Source organism: Lepidochelys kempii, chromosome 7, assembly GCF_965140285.1.
Source record: "Lepidochelys kempii isolate rLepKem1 chromosome 7, rLepKem1.hap1, whole genome shotgun sequence".
NCBI lineage: Eukaryota > Metazoa > Chordata > Testudines > Cheloniidae > Lepidochelys > Lepidochelys kempii.
Window position 1 is genome coordinate 64,288,831 of NC_136386.1, and position 19,501 is coordinate 64,308,331.

The 19,501-nt window shown below is 38.8% G+C and overlaps 1 protein-coding gene across 26 annotated transcripts in view; it reads right to left on the minus strand.

The window, feature by feature from the left end:
* The window catches only part of KCNMA1 (potassium calcium-activated channel subfamily M alpha 1), an 851,468-nt gene that overhangs the window by 105,827 nt on the left and 726,140 nt on the right, over window positions 1-19,501 (minus strand). For 19 of the 26 annotated variants that reach the window (XM_073353208.2, XM_073353220.2, XM_073353201.2 and 16 more), the window contains one exon: window positions 17,576-17,749. The exons of the other annotated variants lie outside the window; for them this stretch is intronic. In XM_073353208.2, the coding sequence (XP_073209309.1) occupies window positions 17,576-17,749 (174 nt within the window). The remainder of the gene's footprint in view (window positions 1-17,575; window positions 17,750-19,501) is intronic. 26 annotated transcript variants of the gene reach the window in all.

The following is a 19,501-nucleotide window of genomic DNA, read 5'->3' on the forward strand; positions in this document are numbered from 1 at the left end:
AGGTTAAGGCTGTTCATATTAAAGCCCATGTAAATCACAGAAAATTTTTTTATTGACCTTAGTGGGCTTTAGATCTGGAGCATTAAGCTGTTCATATTTCATGCTTCAAGGAGCGAGCTGATGAAACGGGACAGGAAGAAAGCTTTACCTACATGCACAGCATTGCACAACTACTTAGGTGCCTATATAGACTTCGGATATAGGACAATGCCAGAGGAAGGACACCAGATTTGCTGGGCCTGGTATGGCAAATGGTATGTTCTGACACGGTTACTGCATACAGGAGCGCCATGTTGTACATCACTGTGCTCCCACACAGTGAAAAGTAAGAGCTAATTTGTGAAATCCATAATCAAATTTTAATTTATAGTCAGGTTTATTTATGGTTCTCCTGAACCTTGTACATATTTGTGGTTCAGATTTTAGTCCTCTCCCATTCATTTAGCTCTGTTTTTCAGATCCCCATTCCACATTGCTGTCTCAATTTACTATTCGCTCTTTTTATTCAAGCCATTAAACAGTTACTGGCAAACTGCTGAATGAAAAGTTAAAAAAAACCCCACCAGACGATATTTTCCTCTTTCGATTTAACAGTCCACTTGACCTCTCCACACATCCCGGCTATATGAAGTATCACTGGGGTCTGAAAAAGGAGCTTTTATTCCAAGACTTTTAAGATAGGGATGGGGAAAGAAGGATTAGACAAGGGCCAAAGTTCCAAGATTTAGAATAGAACTCCCTCAACGCCCACAGTTATTCTGTTCCAGGTCTACCTCCTTTGAGAGGACTAGTACAATGAAGAGAAGCACAGAAGGCACTGCAGCTAGATAATGCAGAAACACAAATTCTCCAATCAGATATGTTGGGAGTAAGTATCCGCTCAAGTAGATTTTACACACTGGTGTTGTATAGGGTCGTCTTATCCTGGTACCTTAAATGATAGGAAGGAGCAAAAGTGAGAGAGAGAAATCTGCAAGTGGATCGCTCACAGCCTGACCTGGACAGCATCATGGGTTACCCTTTCGATATGGGATGTTTGATGGTCTAATGGTTACAAGTTGGTGATCGGAAGTTGAGAGATCTGGGGTTTTAGTGGCAACTATAACACTGATTTATTATGAGAACTTGATCAGGTCCCATATGCCCTGATGTTCAGTTGTGCTGAGCACTCACATCTCCCACGGAAGTAAGTAATTTCTCTGTACCTCAATTTCCCTATATATAGTCATATTAATACCCCTCTTTGTGAAGTACCTTGAGATGAAATGCACTTGAAAAGAATGTGTGATAAGGATAAGTTGATACTGGTCAATTTCTTTGATGTACTGGATAAACAGAGGTTTCTTCTTAATATAAAACAATATAAATATGATTTTTTACTTCTGTGCTTTTCTTCTTGAATAAACATACAGTATCTAGAAAGGAAATTGCCATTCCTTTTTGAGTGGTCCTCCGACAGTTCCTTTAAGGTGAAACATATTAAGCCAAAAGCCATGTCTTTTTTGGGTCCCTTCTTAAGAGTAGTGTCACAGTGCAAATTGTAGCGTTAAGCTTTTCCACACCCATAGTTCTGGGCTCGATGAATTGGTATAGATTGTCCTTGTCTTAATATGTTGTAAGCCAAAGCATAGCAGTCTTTGACCTGCTGCCTGAGAGAGGGTTTTGACACCAGTTACAGAGAACATGGAGGAAGAAGTAGCAGCAGTAGAAAGAATAGACTACAATTATGTCATTTTGTCAAACTGTACTAGGAATCTGTCCTGTTGTTTTTGTGAATTACACACTAATGGAGGTTGCCCCTGTGTGGCTGAATACACTGCAGAGTGATCAATCACCGTTAAGAACAGTGCAGTTCGTACATGGTCAAAAACCAAACAAAGAGTAGCCTATATTTAAAATGAGTCTCCTAAGCCACACCCACAACAGAGCCTGTGGTGTAGTTAACTGTGTGCATGCTTACAGCTGCATTAAAGTTCAGTGGGAAAAATATAATGTACTTGTATGCTGAGTACTATACTAAAAATGAGAACAGGGCCCTTGGTGGTTGCTTTCCTCCTCTGGATTGAGAAATCTTGTGTTTATTGTGTATAGCACATTTGACAGGAAAGAAGGTTATGTAGTGCATAGGCAAGGGATTCTGCAATATTCACATCTTACTTCTTCATAGCAGAGTCCTATAAATCTAATCTAGACGCTGGATGAAATTGTTTCCTTTCTAAGAGCAATGGGAAGTATAGATTTCACCCTAGAGAAACCTAATTAGAGTCATTACTTTGTTTTCCGGTGCCAAGTGCCAATTTTTATCTATTTTTTAAAATATACATTTCCAGTAAAATTCCAATCAATATCTTCTGGAATTTATAAACTGAGGAAATAACCTTTTCTTTACTCCAATTATTTCAGTCCTCATTTAAAGCATGCTTTAACATGTTTGTGCTGAGGGGGTTTTCCTTAACAAATTTAATGGATAAGTCCTATTAAACCATCTTACCATCTTCTTGCCAGTACAAGACCATTCAATATGGGAAGTTTCAAGAGAACTTAAGGGAATTATGGGTTTGTGCTCCTATGTCCCTTAGGCACTTATGAAAATTTCTCTATTTCTCGGGCTTTGTCTAGTCTGTTTTCAAACATCTCTATTTAGAGAACCCTGCCTAGGTTCTTGCCTCAATGTTTCCCAGTGCCCCTTTCTGATTCTCTGATTTTGCCTTTAGCTTGTTTCCCACCCCAAATTTTTCCTTCCCCTTCTGCAGCTCCTTGTTGCCATACTAAAGGGCAGATAAATGTATACATCTTACAGAGACTCCCACGCTATGGTTCATATCAGCAACAAGAGCTAAGGAACGCTTCCTGACACTTCACTCTGACTTTCTCATTAGGATCCTGTTCTTATTCAAGTCAATGGAAAAACTCCCTTTGAGTGGAATAGGGCAAGATCAAACTCAATGACCCCAGGGCTCTCTCAGGCTGAGCTGCAACACTCTTTTGGGATGTAGGACTTAATAATTTTTTTCTTAATCATGTGTGGATAATATGTGTTTTTCATAAACATATATTAGCCAAGTGTAAGCTTCTGTACACATGTTTATATAATACATATAGGCTTGTTGTTTTATGTACATATACATATATTGAATATATATTTAACTGGTGCATACTTTTATACAATTGCCAAGTAGCATCTTAAATATTAGAAATTGTTTTTCTCAAACAATTTTTAAAAAAAAAACTTACAGGATCTTGGGTCCTTCTCAGTTGCTGTTTTATTTGTAAGCTAGCAGCCCCATCTGCTGGTTGTACTGAGTTTCAAGCCCCTCTGTGGTTTTACTCCCCAGCTATCCTGGGATCTATGCATAAATATATAGCGGTACTTCTCAGCCGCTGTTATACATAGAAATTTTATTATCAGAAGACAGATTTCTAGCACATTGGTTGCAGTTTAATGATACTCCATTACCTGAAGTATGGCTTTCATAAGCAGTGAATGTTAATTGTTGACAGACCAATTCTAATATGTAAAACACCATAAGTCATTGAGTAAACATCCAAATAAATCAAAAGGAATGATCATGTTGCATCAATAGCCTATTATATATGTTGACTTGATTGCTTATAGAAATAAAGTTAAATACAGTTGACGACATGAAGAAATCAGTAAAATATACCCCTAAGAAAGAGCACTCTCTTTATTAGTGATTCCAGTGATATATTTTACAGATCTCAGCATTATGAAATTATGTTGTCTTCTAAACAAACACACTTAAAATAGAAGCGTCATTTAGTAAATTTACTAATATAATGAACACCCAAGAAACACATAACTAAGATTAAATCTATAAAATCATAGTAAAAAATGGCAATCAACAAAGTAGAGCTGGAACATAATTCACTGATATGGAGTATTAGAGAAGTTCTGTATGTCATTTTTAGGTAAACGATGGCAAAAGAGAGGAGGCAAAGTAACACAATAATAATAAGAAATGGATATGTGCTAGCTAACTCCGATTATAGCTGCAAAAGCAACTGCACAAAGAATTAATGCTAAAACATCTGCCAAAACATACAGTAGTTCGGCTACAATTGATTGTTGCGGGGGAGCAAAGGCTCACAATTTCTTAAAAGTGGAAAATAAAGTGTAAGCTAAGAAATCTAGTGGTGATAACGAATGACAACATTACTTACAACGGTGATTTGATCTCTAACAGAAAAAGTACTCTAAAGGATGGATGGATGTAGCAGGGATCATATTTTTCGTACAAAAACAAAATAGAATCAAGATGCCTCTGTGAAATAACAAATTACTGTTATACATTCCCACTGATTAGATCTCTAACAAAAATATTACACCGGTAACACTCTAGTACCTTCAGAGGGTAGACCAGACTACTTAGTGTTGGTACATGAAGGAAATAGATGTCATTTCACATATATCTAATGGGAAGCTAACTATAATTTTATAATATGGAGATCATATCTCTATATGGCAAACAGCAAAAAACAATACAATATTACAATATTAGAATGGATTATTATTTTTCTTTTGTTATTGCAGTTGTGCAAGGAACTCAAACCTGCTTATTTGACACTGGCCATGGGCATGAGTGGGACTATCTGGCCAAGTCACATCTCTTCAAAAGGAGCAGATTCAGGAAGGAAAGTTCATTAAAGATGTGTGTTACATGGAACAGAGTTTGTTTTCGTTCATCAGGTTGGGGTGAGAGTTTGGCCAAGAGCATCAGGAAGTGAAGGAGACAAGGTGGTAGTATGGCCAAGCTGAAAACAAGACACTGAAAGAACGGAAGAGGAAAAGGGCTTGGAGTGGGGGTGGGGGGTGGAACTGTGGCAGGGCTCAGGATTGCCATGGAACTGAATTAGCAGCTCAGACTGTCTAGACAGAGCCTAAGAGAACACTTCAGTTCTCAGTATTACAGCTTCTAGAAAAGGCCCATATGGTCTGTAAGCACTGAGAGTTAGGTATCTGAGTATTCAAAATTAGAAACACTCATTTTCAGAGCAGGCAGCACAAGATGGGGAAAAGACGACTGACCAAAACAACACAACAGAAGTCTATGAGGAAACCCGATAAGATCTTTGGCCATTACATAGGTCCTGATCTTGCTCCCACTGAAGTGAATGGGAATTTTCCTACTGGTTTCAGTGGGATCAGGAGGCCAACAGAGTCAAGAGGGAGAAGCAGTAGCTGTTTCCAACACAAAGACAGGGACTATGCTAGCTTTAATGAGATTTGTGGGTAGGTTTTCTCCCTAAAAGTAAACTATAGCAAATGCAAACACCATAGGATGCCAATAGATTTAGAGTGTTGCTGCCTGATTTTTTGAGAGTGAGATTCCAAAAGCATCCAGAAATCCAACTCTCAAGGGACACTGACAGCTGTCAAGGAAGACATCTTCCAAGAGCAAGTTGCTTGGCGTTCTAGCTCTGAGGTATTTATTTGCTCCTGTTAGATGAGGTGGAAGAGGGAAGACCAAAGAATCATGTGCCAAAGATGGATAAAAACTACTTTGTAGACGTATAGGCTTTATAATTCCTTGTGGGCAGAACCTTAAGGATATCAATATTCTGTAAGGGATATGTGGGACCTTGGAGCAGGCTGCGTAAGCCTAAAGCTTCTGCTTATGCATTTCCTCAAGAAATGCCTATGACTAGAGATGTATTGACTCAAAACCAGCTGCTGACCTATTTGGGAGGAGGAGAGTGCTCACTACAACCGTGGATGAGTGAACTGCAGTATCAAAAGGAATCAAGCCATCAATCAAAATAAGCTTCAGATCTTGATCTGGTCCTAGAGATGGAAACACTAGAAATCCAGAATCCAAAGACTGAACATTTAATCTTCACGCCATTGGAAGAGAATGTGTTTGGGATTACAACCGGAAAAGTCATGATAGTACCACCTAGCAAGACAAATCTGAAGGTATAATACCACTATAATGAGAGAATGACTCGATATGCTGATTATCTACACCACAGGCAGGGATCCGCAACCATAGCAAAGGTGACAATTTGTCACCATGCTATCCAGGATAGAAATAGGTATGCTTCATCTCTTCAGTGATGGTTCTGCTGGACAGGAAAGCTAAAACACAGGGGGAGAAGAAGAGGGCAGTATGGGCTGGTGATAACTGGAAGCACTCAAGGAGTAAAAAGAATTGAGTACCAAAGAAGAAACTGCAGTAAAGACCATGGGGTCGGGGAGGGAGCTCTTATGCAAGAATTAAAATGATATTTCCTTTTTAAGGAAAGCAACACATTTTTGTTTAGCCCAGCTAAGGGAGTACTAAGGATTGCAGGTGTATTTTGGATCAGGAACAGTAAATCATGGATGCACCGGACTGATAAACACATGAAAAACATGCTGAAGAGGCCAGTGCCAGTTAGTCATAAGAATAACAGTATTTCATCATATAGAATGTCACAGTGATAGCAGGTAAAGAAATATGGAATCATATAAGACGACCGAGCAAATCCCTTTTAGACCTTGGGCTTGATTCACCTTTGCCCTCCAAGTTTTGTCGTCATTTACACCAGTTCAAAGCAGTGTAAGTGGTTTGCCACACAAAGTGCAGGGCAATGGTGAATTGCCAGGAAGGATATTGCAGAGTAGATGTGATTAGACTATTCTATTCTATGTACGTTCTTATATTGCACTTATCACCTTTGTATCTGAGCAACCTTTCAGTGGGGGCATTTAGCAAAGTGACTAATAAGTCACATGTGGTTTGTTCCTCATCCTATCTCCAGAGAGAGATACTACTTACAATTGAATGAAGGAAACAATAAGGCATACCCTGTTACCAGAGCTAGAAGTACTACTGACTAGAGTTGTGCAAAGTATTTGTAATTAAATGCCTAAAATTTAAAGATTACATATTTTCAAAGAAACTTTTTCTTGCTTGATTTTTTTATGCAAAAGCCAGCTCTGCACAAATGTGAACCTATTTTTGCTTTTTCAAGGGCCAGTTTTTGAGCAAAATCAGACCTTTTAAAAAGCAAAAATAGGTTCACATTTGCGCAGAGCTGGCTTTTGCATAAAAAAATCAAGCAAAAATTCATGTTTCAGTGCAACAGTAACTAGTCAGTTTAAATAACAAATCATTTGAAATCACATAATAGGATAAACAATTCTGTGTGGAATACTCAAAAACATCCTGCACCCAAAAATATAAAATCAAATAAAATGTGGATTTAGCTCAAGTCTGCTCTTTCCCAAATAGTGGAAAACTTGTTGATTCGCTCTTTGTTCACAGTCAAAGCGAGAAGACATTGAGAGCAGGGCCAGACAAAGATAGCATTTGATACCAAAGAGGCAATCTTTGGATTTTATAATACAGAAGGTATTTTGCTAGCAGATATTAAAGTAAATGTGTACACAGTACATAAGTTCCTGTAAAACATTGTTAATAGTCAGTTCCTTAATTGTAAGCTTTTCAGGGCAGGGATATACCTTCTTTTGTTCAGAGATTTTGGTTGGATAGTTTTTACTAAGAAAAATTGATGGAAGAATGGATACAACACCAATTCCACTAGCTTGTGTAAACTCCACAGTTATTACAAGGCCCTTTGAAGATTCTGGGAATTATTTCACACATTTCAAAATACTAACTGGATGTGGAAGCCAACAAAGTACAGCCTGCTCTGCACTGATGTGCATCTCACCCCACCGTTCTGCCCTCTGAGCATGTCGGTTTATTCTTTGTATGCCAAACGAGAGCAATTGACACTTTTTACCCCTTCCACCAATATCCTCACCAATGCACATCGAAGGAGCATGAACTCTGTCTCACTCACACATGAGAACATCAGGAATCGTTCCCATGGTATTACACCAGTGTCAATAAAAACAATTAGGGGAGAAATAAATTTACCAGTAAGGTATAGGTTTGTGGGAGTGAATCTGAATGTTACTTACAGATAGGAGGGAACCATCCCTTTTAATGTAGCAGTGCATTTATTCTTTGATAGAAGAATCTTAGTTTTAGTAGCCCATAAGGATTTACCAGCTAAGCTAATATTTTACTTGATTTCTAAGTTGTGATTCACGTCACAGCTACTATCGTTATCAAAAGTCTGAGGAAGATGTCTCCTCAAATACATACTATTTAAGGAAGAGGCTAATTATAAAAAGAACTGAGAGCAGAAATAAATGACAAATGCTAATCTGTTCTGTAAATGGTTTGCTAAAAACAGTGCAAGACCAATGATCTCGTGGTACATTAACAGGAGATAACTTTCGCTTCTAGTTGCCATTGTTTTCTCTAGTAGCATAGCTACCGTAATGCAAAATGCCTCTCCATATTGTACCAACTATGTTAGACAACACACATCACCACTGGAGTTTAGAGAATAAAGATAATGCCACGCACATTGCAATGCAAATGGTGATACATTTAATGCAAACAAAATCTTCTGGACAAGAACAAACAAAGGAAATTGCATGACAAAGCTCAGAAAAGCTATAAGGTTTTCTAAGATTTCTGGTGGGAGTTCTTTCACAGGAAAGATGTTCTGTATTTCAATTAGAGTTCAAAAGGGACTAAAAACTACAGATGATTTTTTAACTATTTTCTTCAGAGATCTATACTTTTAATTCCAGTGTTGATATGCGTTTGACACAGTCAGTATGATACAAAGAGGCATTTTGCATTATCAATACTAAATACATTAGCAAATACATGCATGTTTGTTTATTATTCTGATTTAGATGGCTTTCCTTATAGTTTGTTATACTGCACCATATTCCATTCTGTACTGGATTTTGACCACAATGCATTGTACTTCAAGCACAATTTGGAAGACTCAGGGCCAAGAGATGTGTTTTCCTATATATTTGATTGAAAACATTCTGAATCTATGCAAATACATTATTTAAATCTTTCCTAAGAGTAGGAAAATACTCAACCAATGACAGCTGCATCATGTGGCAAAGTATTATAATATATTAGGAATGCAGTCATTATAGATTAAATGTTCAATTGGATTTGAAGACAATTTGAAAGGAGGGCAAGAACAGACTATAAAGTGTCTCTGTGACCAGCGCAAGGTTTTATGGAATAGTTTTCCACTGATTTTGGTCCAATATTAACGTAAGACCATGCCCAATCACATCACAACAAATTAGTTTCAGACACAAAATGGTAATCAAATTGGGCGCCTATCCTGAAAGTGGAACTAAGAACTTCCCAGCATTGATGTGCTTCTCAATCCTGCAGCTGTTTCTAAAAGCTTCCTCCCAAAGGCACATTTAGAACTAAATTAAATGCAACTTTGACTTAATTAACGTTTTAAATGATAATGAATACAGTGTGGATTCAGATGAGACATTTACATTGTGTTGTAAAACTGATAAAAATTTAATAACTCTTTGTTAATAAGTTATGTCTCTTTAGACCCATAAAGCCTAAGGCATTCAACGCTCTAGTCTAGGGTCTAAGCTAGGTTCCTAATGCAGGTGGAACAAGGAGGCAGAAGACTGACTTGACATTTGCTCTAAGCCTGCTCTGGATCAAGCCTCTGCTTGTTCATAAGTACTTTATTTCATATAGTAAAGGTCAGATTTTGGGCTCAAGGCAGGGCTATGACAGAAATGCTCAAGTGGAAACCAAGCTGGCCCTGGCATCTGTCGCTTGAGATAGCTCAGAAGCAGGAGAGACGGAGAGCTAACTGGCTAGCATCTGTCCTACACCAAGGAGGTAACAGGAAGAATCTGCTGCCTGGTGGTAAGAAACTGTCAGGGTGAGTTTCATGACAACCAGCCACACTCAGGAAATAAAAATGCAAACATAATTTCCATGTCACCTTGCATAAGGTCCTCTGCTAAACTCACTCCACAGGATGCAGACAGCATCTTTCCTAGCTTGTCCCCATCAAGGCAAGCCCCTCACTAGTCACTTCTCTGTGACCCTGGGAAGAAACACTACCCAATGGAAAGGCCTAAAGGAATTTAAAAAGACTTCTTGGTCTCTTTTTCCCCCTCTCAAGTCTTCAAAAAAAGATTTGCTGCTAAACTTAGCAGTGCCTGAGTCTTGTGTTGAAGCTACTGTATGTATTTTTTTGCTGCACAGACATCACGAGTCAGGCAGAGCACCCTCACACCAGCCCACTGGTAAACACTTCACCACAAAACTCATTTGAAAAGGCATCTGCTTCATTATTCATATATTCTGGTCATGTAGAACAACTAGTCAGGTTGTCTTGCTTTTACCATTCTACTGGTTGACAAGGAACAGCTGGGTTGTTGTTTTTTTCTGCTCCTGCATTTCTATAAATCACTATTAATCTATATCCTCATATTATCCCCAAATGAACGGAAAGCCAAATCATTTAGCATTGCACAGGTTTAAATTTAAATATGTACCTATAAAAAGCATTCATTTTCCATCTTTATGAGAATCCAAGACTGACTGTGCACTGGAAGTCAGATATTTGAAAAATATTGTTTCATCTTACTTTTTTCTATTGTAATTAGTCTAAAGTAACAAGTAATATTTAAACTGTTGGATAATATCCTTTACACAGAGATGGATGAGAGCAAAGTGTGGTGAGAGAGCTAAACTCTGTTGCTAAACTTGAGAGACAGCACGCCATATGATTTTAAACTTCTAATTCTTATTTATCTGAACATATGCACTGCGTGCACACACACACACACACACACTGCACATAGTGTGCAAGGACCAAAGATCACACTGGTCCAAGGTTTAGTTCATACAGTATATATCCAAGATTGGTCCAGGGATGAAAAAACACTGCTAGACTGAGGGATCAATGATAATTTTAAGGTCAGCTAGCCCATGAGCTAGAAATGAACACTCTAGGCCACACAAATGCTGAACTTCTTGTACATGTGCATCAACAGACTCGCTCACATGCACTCTTTCACATCCCTCTTTCAAACATGCACACATATGGACAGAAACTATTTGCTCTTAAAAGAGGAACAAAAACTTCAGAGCAGCAGTGTCTTGTCCCTTTTGCACTCACTCTCTCTTATAAACAAATCCACACAATATAGAGTATACAGGGCTGGAATTATTTTCCCTTCTGATCACTGATACTAAATAATTCTTTACAACCACTGGTTTTGTCTGAAAGCATTCACACTGCTCTGCCTAAACATTCCTAACCTTGAGAAAGCAGGCCCTACATAATCACTTCATTCTGAGCACCATCCTGCTTTTACTTCCTACTTTAATTCTGGTATGACTTTTGTATTGAACATCTCATATCTCCAAAACGTTTCAGACTATGTAGTTTCAAGATTTTAGCTTCAGCTTTTGTTTTCAGTGCCACTAAAATCTTGTGAATGAAGAGGTACAGAAGATGGCAGACTGATAGATATGATTCTAAAGTTCAAAGCCTCGTCATCATTGCAGAGTTAGATACACTTTCAGGAACAGTATACCATTCCAAGCACTGGACCAGTGACCAGAAAGAAAACATTTCAATGTCTGTATGTACCTCTAGCTATATATTAGGAAGTTAGTGAGGGAGGAAATATACTGAGGCAGTGGTGAGAGGATTACTCATCAGCAGTAAGTGCAAATGTCTAGCATCTGACAGAGGTGCAGACAACTCGGCTGAGAACTGGTTCAGAGAAATCATTGTTCCAACATTCAGCTCTGGAATGATGGTTAAAACTCTATCAATCAGGGAAGCTGCAGGCAGTACTGCATGACAGCATACAAAAATATACAAATCACTCCCCCCCAACCCCCAAAACAACAACAACAACAAATAAGCTTAAGCATAAAACCAAGGAGTAATTATGGGGGTCTTCTTTGTCTGAAAAATACATCTCATGGAAACTGGTTCTGTGGTTTGAGAGAACTCCAGGGGCCTGGGACTACTATCAAGAATGCCCTGCCTCCAGCACCTACCAACTCAGATGCCACAGTGAGGAGCATAGTATAAGAACCTACATAGAACAGAACAGCCCTGGGACCTACATAATTATTTTCCCTGTGTGTCATTTCTTTCCATTGTCTTGTTTTGTAATACTTAAAAGGGCATTTAGGTGACATCAGCTTTGTTGACAGTAGCTTAGTCTGTGCATAGAGCTAATGAAAATAAATTGGTTTTATTATCCAGTAGCACTAAAGATTACATTTAAGATGCTGTTCTGTATGGTGCCTTGATTTTTATTGTGCTGGACTTTCTAGCATATCTATGTTATTTAATATTGATTATTTCCTTGGTAAAATTGAATGCTTATTATAACATACATAAGTATGTTTTAAAATTATTTCTAGGATTTTTGAAGAAGATGTATACAATCCTGTAGATTTATCTAGGAGAAACATCACACACATTTTGGCCCTCAGTTACACAAGAATAGATCCAAAATAGATAGATCTGTCAATTTCAATAGTAACTGAAGGAAAAATTTGTCCCACTGGAGGAAGGAATAATTTTTTTTGGAAATAGCTTTATGTAAGTCAATTTCCTCCCCACAGAGTGGTTCACTGGGTTACTTCACAAATGCTGGATGTTCATGACAAACACTGCATGATTTGTCTTCTCTCTGGGTTTGAATTAATAAGCTTTTTATTGTGTCACTATGCCCTCATTTTAATTGTCCTTTTATATTAGTCTCATTAAAGGAATGTCAGGATAGAACAGGCTAACACTAACATTCTCCAACACTACAGAGAGGTTGGGTCATTTCATAAAACTGAGTTAGAAAAACATACCCATCTTATCATAATCACTTACTTAACACCTAACAAGCATATCCTGGGGGATCTAAACCAAATCCATCTTTCCTCCCTCAACAGATCCCATCGATTTTCCCCCTCAACCTCTCCTTTCCCAATACACTGATGGCATACAGTCTGCTTTTTGTGCAACACAGAGAGGAGACAGCATGAGCAAAGAGGGGGTCACTGGGCCATGTGGAGGGGAAAGGTGTCTATGGGGTAACAATAACACAAGTTACGGCTACCTTGAGCAGCACTAACTCCTCAAACCATAGTTTTTCCATGCTACAGAGGGGGTGTACATTAGTATCTAGCAAGGGAATCCATTGCCAATATAGAATGAAATAACCATGCTACCTCTGTAGCACGCTCCATGTCACAGCAAGCACAGGCCAGCATGGCTCCTAGCCCTCCACGAGAGCAGGTATTTCTGTCCTTAAGCTGTTTTATGGGTGAAATGGCAGCAGACAAGGAACTGTGGATTTTAGGCATCAAGTCCCACCTTTTAACATGGAAAGCAGACAGCAGCTGCTCCCATGCAATGATATGTGCACTCATTTAGAAGTCACTGAATCATTAACATTCCAAATAAGAGAAACAAAAAACTATGCCTCCTCTATGCCCGCAGCTTTTAATCTAAAAACTATGCCCGCAGCTTTTAATCTAACCAGTCAGTTAGGAACCCAGGATTTCAAAGTTTAATCAGTTTGGTAAACCTAGACAAAGACATGCATCTTCTAACTATAACCCTCTGGTCAATAAGTGTTCCTCTTTGTGCCTGATCCACAGAAGATGTTAATCTGTTACAACCCCAGTTACAGAGCCTGGCTCTTTAGTTCAAGATGCCGAGACCCATGCTTTTCTCTGTAGATCCCCAATCCATGATGGTGGCCAAGATTGCCGCCATCACATAAATATTTCTAAACATAGCCAGGTGCATGCTGAAGTGTATTTCCTGAGGAAGGGAATTACACAGATATCGACCCACTTCCATGAATGCCCTTCCTTGAGCACCTGCAAGCCTAGATACCATGAAGATGGGCATGGTAAAGTAATCTACATAGATTAGAGCAGAGCAGTAAACCTTTACTCTTGGACCATCAATTTCTGAGGAATATCAGTCATACTGTGATTTGGAGGTAGTGAGGTGGTTCTTAAGTTAACCTGTGCCTCTTCCATTTAGGACTTTCTACATATTAACTAATTCTGTGAACATCACCATGCAGTTGCCACAGTCTGTTAAGCACAGGTCTCATGTGGTCTTGTTCCATCAAAGAAGTGGTTTCTTCCTTTTGAATTAGCCCAGGTTTCCAGGTACCACTCTTCACCTCAGTGTTGGTGCATCTCCAAAGCAAGACTTGGAAGCAACACTGAATTGCTGTGTATTGTGTCTACCTACAAAATGCAGTTAAAACACAAAAACAAAAAACTGCTGCTCACCTTATATCGCCCTACATTTGCAAAAAACACCTCTTTTCTTTTGGACGGTTGCCACCAATGCCAAAAGAGATGTCGGTGTATGTGAAAATGTGATTTTCATAAACTGAAAGTTCAGTAAAATTCAATCTAGTAAATAAACAGAGAAATAATCTCTTTCACTTACAGTGCAACATATACTGTAAACTCCACTTCCTCTACAAGGGCATACAATTAGCACACAAAAATCCCATGTACATCAATGAATATGTAACTTGATACAGCCATAAGCTTCTACTTAGCACCAGATCCCTATAAACACCGTTAATTCTTATAATCGTTATTCACTGTTTGAAGACACGACAGACAATGGTCTCTGATTCTATTTACCTTGAAAATGGAAAGCCTGCTTTTATAATAAAATACAAATAAAATAAAATAAAAATAAAAATGAAAAACACATTAAGCAATCTTAGAAGCACACCAGCTCAACTGGGGAAACCATGACCAAAGCAAGCCCTGTAATAGTATAATGACCTTTAATGAGTGTCTTGGGAAACAATACAGTTCTAGCATAAAAGACAAAGGGCAAAACTCATCATGGCTCCACTGACACTAATTCAAAATGATTTTCTGAACAACTAAAGAATGTAAGAGAGGTAATCTGATCTACCAATCTGACCTCACTTTGATTCCAGGGCCCTGCTGCTGCCATTTCTAATTGTCAAACACTCTAAATTTCACATCTGCTCATATTTAATGAAAAGCCGACTCTCACCACCATTCTTTGAGTTAACTAGCTCTGTCAAGATGGGCATCATCCGACCCCTCTGCAAAGCAAAGAAAACATGGTGATTTCTATTGAAGCCCTGCCAGTGGAATTTAGTGTGTGTGAGAGAGTGTGTGTGTGTATATATATATATATAGGCCTATGCTGGTTTGTTAAGGGCCTGAATTGATATTGATTTTTCTTACTTATTATTAATGGTCAAAGGTGAGTGGTCTCACATGGGGAAGAATGAGATCTCTTGATTTGACGGAGTGACGACGGGGCAGGGGGAAAGGCCGATGAAACAGAGGATGCTAAAAATCCCTAGAGCTGTCAATATCCCTTAGATTCAGAATGCAACATGGGTCTAACATGTTTCCAAAAGTGTTACTGAGGGCAATGATTTCATACACAGGATGTTTTTGGTTGAATAGGCAATGAAATCAAAACCAGGGTTTTTCCCCTCTACAGCCTTAAGTGAAGTGAAAAGCTACACTAACTCTTCAAATTAGGGTTTCTCTTTGCTTGCCAGATGATACTAATGGTAGAAATGTCACCCATTTGTAGGGGACATATTCATTTAGTGCTGTCTGTTTGCTGTTAACAGCAGTACCAGGACTCAACCACATAATCTCTTTTCATGAGACTGCATTAATGTAAAAAATATTGTGGGCTGTGTTGCAGAGACTAGGAGATTATATAAGTAAATGTGTCTGCAGTAACTCTCAGTACTGGAAGATTCTCATTCACTGTTCTAAGCACAGGGAAGTTAGTTTTACTGTACACCATAGTGACACAGGGCTCAATAAAGGGTGCAACCTCTTAATATAGAGCAAAGGAGTTACTAGTGGAAATTGTCACCCATTGGACATGATGCATTAGAGATGACTAACTGGAAAAGAAAGACAACAGCTATGCTGCATACGCCTTATGGCAGTATGTATAGTACATACAGGTCACATCCCCCAGCATGGGTATAAATAGCAATATAGATGGTGAGACACTGCTTGGGCGAGTTGGGTAAAGACACGCCTAAAGCCTTAGGGTATACAGTCTACACAGCTTTCTACATGCCCAAGCAGCACCTCCCCAGTCTATACTGCTATTTGAGCAGTGTAGTGTCCCGCTGCCTCCCTATTGCCCAAGTCTTTCCCCATTGCAGGGAAAGACTCCAGCAGTGGAGAGAGCCTTTCTCTGCTGCCTCTCCCCTGCCAGAGCCTTTCACTGACATGTCTAGCCACACACTGCAGTGTGGACACAGCCTCTGTTTCACTGTGGCATGTAGCCGACATATGGCTGCCAGCGGTGTGCAGTATAGACATAGCCTCAGAGTGTACCTCACTGGTACACAGAGAGGGTTTGCATCACCAAGAAACCCCACTAGATAAAGCTTCAAATGACAAGGCTTTTATGTTTCTGTGCCAGGAATCTGTGTCTCTGGATCAATGGATCACAGACCAAAATAGCTGGATCCAAGGCATTCCACAGGTGTGACTAAACACTGTATTTATGTTGTATCAAAAAGCTACTGGATGCAACATCCACTAATCCCATTGTACTCAGCACTTGGTGGAGTTCCTGTGTGCCATGCCATACATATCAGGTGATTGCTCTTCCTAATCAAAACTATATCTTTCCTACCAGATCACTCTGATTTTGCCCATCCATTTTGACAGGGAGAAGGAAAACAATCCCTGCCTGAGACATAGTTTTGCCTATTATGGATACTTGAACAGGGTGGCAGTTATTGTCATTAATAATCTTCCTCAACCGCTGACAATCACTGAAGGAACAGGTATGCTTGGGCTCCCAATAATGTAGTTAACAGTCACTTGCATTGCTCCTCCTTCTCTGCTCTGTGTCTTCAGAAGAGCATTTTTGGTTTGTTCATGACAGGTGCTAATCACTGTCACCTGCTAGAGGTACATTTTTAAACAGTGACACGCTCCTCCTCTTTTCAGGGGTACTTTGCGATGGACTACATCACAGGAGCTTGCATCAGGGTAGACACATTAAAGAGCAGCTGATGATGAAATAGCTCTACACTGGGTACATTCAACTCTACTAAGCCTTCTGGGGTGTCCGACTTGAATGAGGACTTCCTTCCTTACAGCAAATGAAGGGTTACAAAGAGCAAGGCTAATGGAAAAAAGAAAAACAACAACCACCCCAACTTCAGCTACAAATTGTATCCTCTGTAGGAGGCTTCCACTGCCTACTGTATGCCATTCAACCACACTGCTATCATAACTGCCCTCTGAATTAATAGTTTGGTTTTTTTTACCAGTTTGTAGTCATAGATTTAGACAGACTCTCCCCCCCCACCCCCGAACCATTAATAAGGCATTTACTTTACTGTTTAATTAATGACAGTTTATACTGTATGCATGAAATAAAAACAAAAACATCACCAAGCTGCACAATTAAGGTCCCACATGCTGCCGCAAAGACGCACTATTTAAGAAGCACATTAAGCAAATTAATGAATAAATTAAATGTTGCTATTAAAAAACCCCAAACCCCATCATACATAAATATAGAGCTATATTAAAACTAATTCTGAAAAAAGCATCAGCCCCGTAAAACTCACAGAACTACAATGTACGACACAAGACAGGGATGGTACCACAGACACCACAGACATGGAACAGCACGTGTTGGTGTTAAAACTTACAGGCACGTAAACTGGTGGAGCAATCATTAACAGAGACAGAAGAAAGTGGGAAGGCTCTCTCAAGGGTGTCCATGTTACTATGTACACTGCCTGACATGCAAGAGCAGTCACGCTCAGAGCGTCCGCAATCAAAACAACATGCCAGTTTCATTCTCTTGTAGATGGACATCTTGGCTATAACCATATGTTGGATGGGAGGAGAGGAAGAGCAGCAGGTTAATGGCAAGGTTATATATATATAACAAGGCAGCTGGAAGGTAACTTAAGGGATTTAGTACAGGCCTTAGTTTATGTTTAACAGTCTTGACCCAGGAAAAAAATGCAACGTGATTATTGATAACAGTTTGGCTGCACATCAAAAGTAGGGAAAAGATCAATTACTCTTTATATTCTCCCTAAGTCTTATAGGGTGACCATAGACATAAGGAAGAATTGCTAATTACAATCAGATTTTTGGATTAAAAAAAGAACAAAAGTAAAAACAGAAAATCCTAAGAACATTTTTTTCCTCTGGCACAATTAACACTGCTGGGCCAAAAAGAGAGAGAAAAATTTAAAGATGTTAATCAATCATATAATTTGGACCTACATTGCTTGTGGCAAACATCAAAGTTATTTTTAAAAAACAGACAGAGAGGCTCTCAAAAGTGCTAATAATTTCTCAGTATTAAACAGTGCCTGAGAAGTTTCTTCATTGCGTTAAATTACATGTTGTTGGAGAGTTACAAGATGTCTTCACAAAACTTCCTGAAAGATTTAGTGACTTTACATTATGCTTTCAGGAACTGAAATTGACTCTCGACAGAATATCAAAATTTGTCCACATGAAAGATTCAGCTAATACTGGCAAATGTGCTTGACATTAAAGTCAATTCACAAATAAGGCATCACCAAAAGCACACAGAACATTGGTCCATTGGAACATGCTGAACCAATCATCGGCATATTTTCTGCTCCAAGTAGAACTGTGATTGAACATCACAACTGTCTTCAGATATCAAGCCAGAAAGCAAATAAATAAATGCTTACTTAGAAACCAACTCAAAAAGATGTGCTAGCAGCAGCAAAATCCATTTGTATCTTTTAAGCAGGGCAACGGACCCAAAAGAGTGATACTATCTTTGTGATGTATTTGCTATAAACGTAACATGTTTAATTTAAAAATTACTCAAAAGTATCAATGCCCAATTTTACCTTATTCACACTTTGGATCTGAAGATGAAAATAAATGCCATTTGAAAATAGTTTCAGATGTTGCATTGAACAGTCATTGTTGGTAATGCCTTAGCATGAACTAGCTTAGTAATACTGCCACTTAAACAGAACATTGACAGCCAAAAGCAAAACCTTCAAATATAAAAGTAGTCAAAAAGGTATAGTTTCTTTGGCCTGTACCTCCCATTAGGAAGTCTTTTTTATGTGACAATGGTGGTGTTATTTAAATTATTTCCCCTCAGTTTTGTCATTTTTGAATGCTACAGTCACCAGGAAAGAGGGATTTATCTCTCTCAAATGGGTCAAGTCCTGTTCTAAGACCTTTGTGACTTGCCATACAGTACATTTGTCAAGCAAGGGTAACGTTATGATTGTGGAAAACAGGCATTGAGGGAGATGAATGAGTGATCTCTTCAGCAGTGACTCCATTCCTCTAAAACGTTAATTGTATTTCTAGTTACATGTTCTTTTAGCATCTTAGTCAAGTTATCTTGCAGCTGTTCAGAAAGTCATCATGCAGCATCAGGCCCGTTCAGTGCATGGTACATCATTCCTCAGAGCTTGGCTTTTAGTATAAAGGGTTCCACTGCAGCTTTTGATCCATACAAATTTAGACAATACAGAAAATTCAAAACAGCATTTGGTTCATCCATATTTCCCTCTCCTAATTCTCCCCAGCATGTACCTTTAAAACTAAAAGTTGGGGACAAA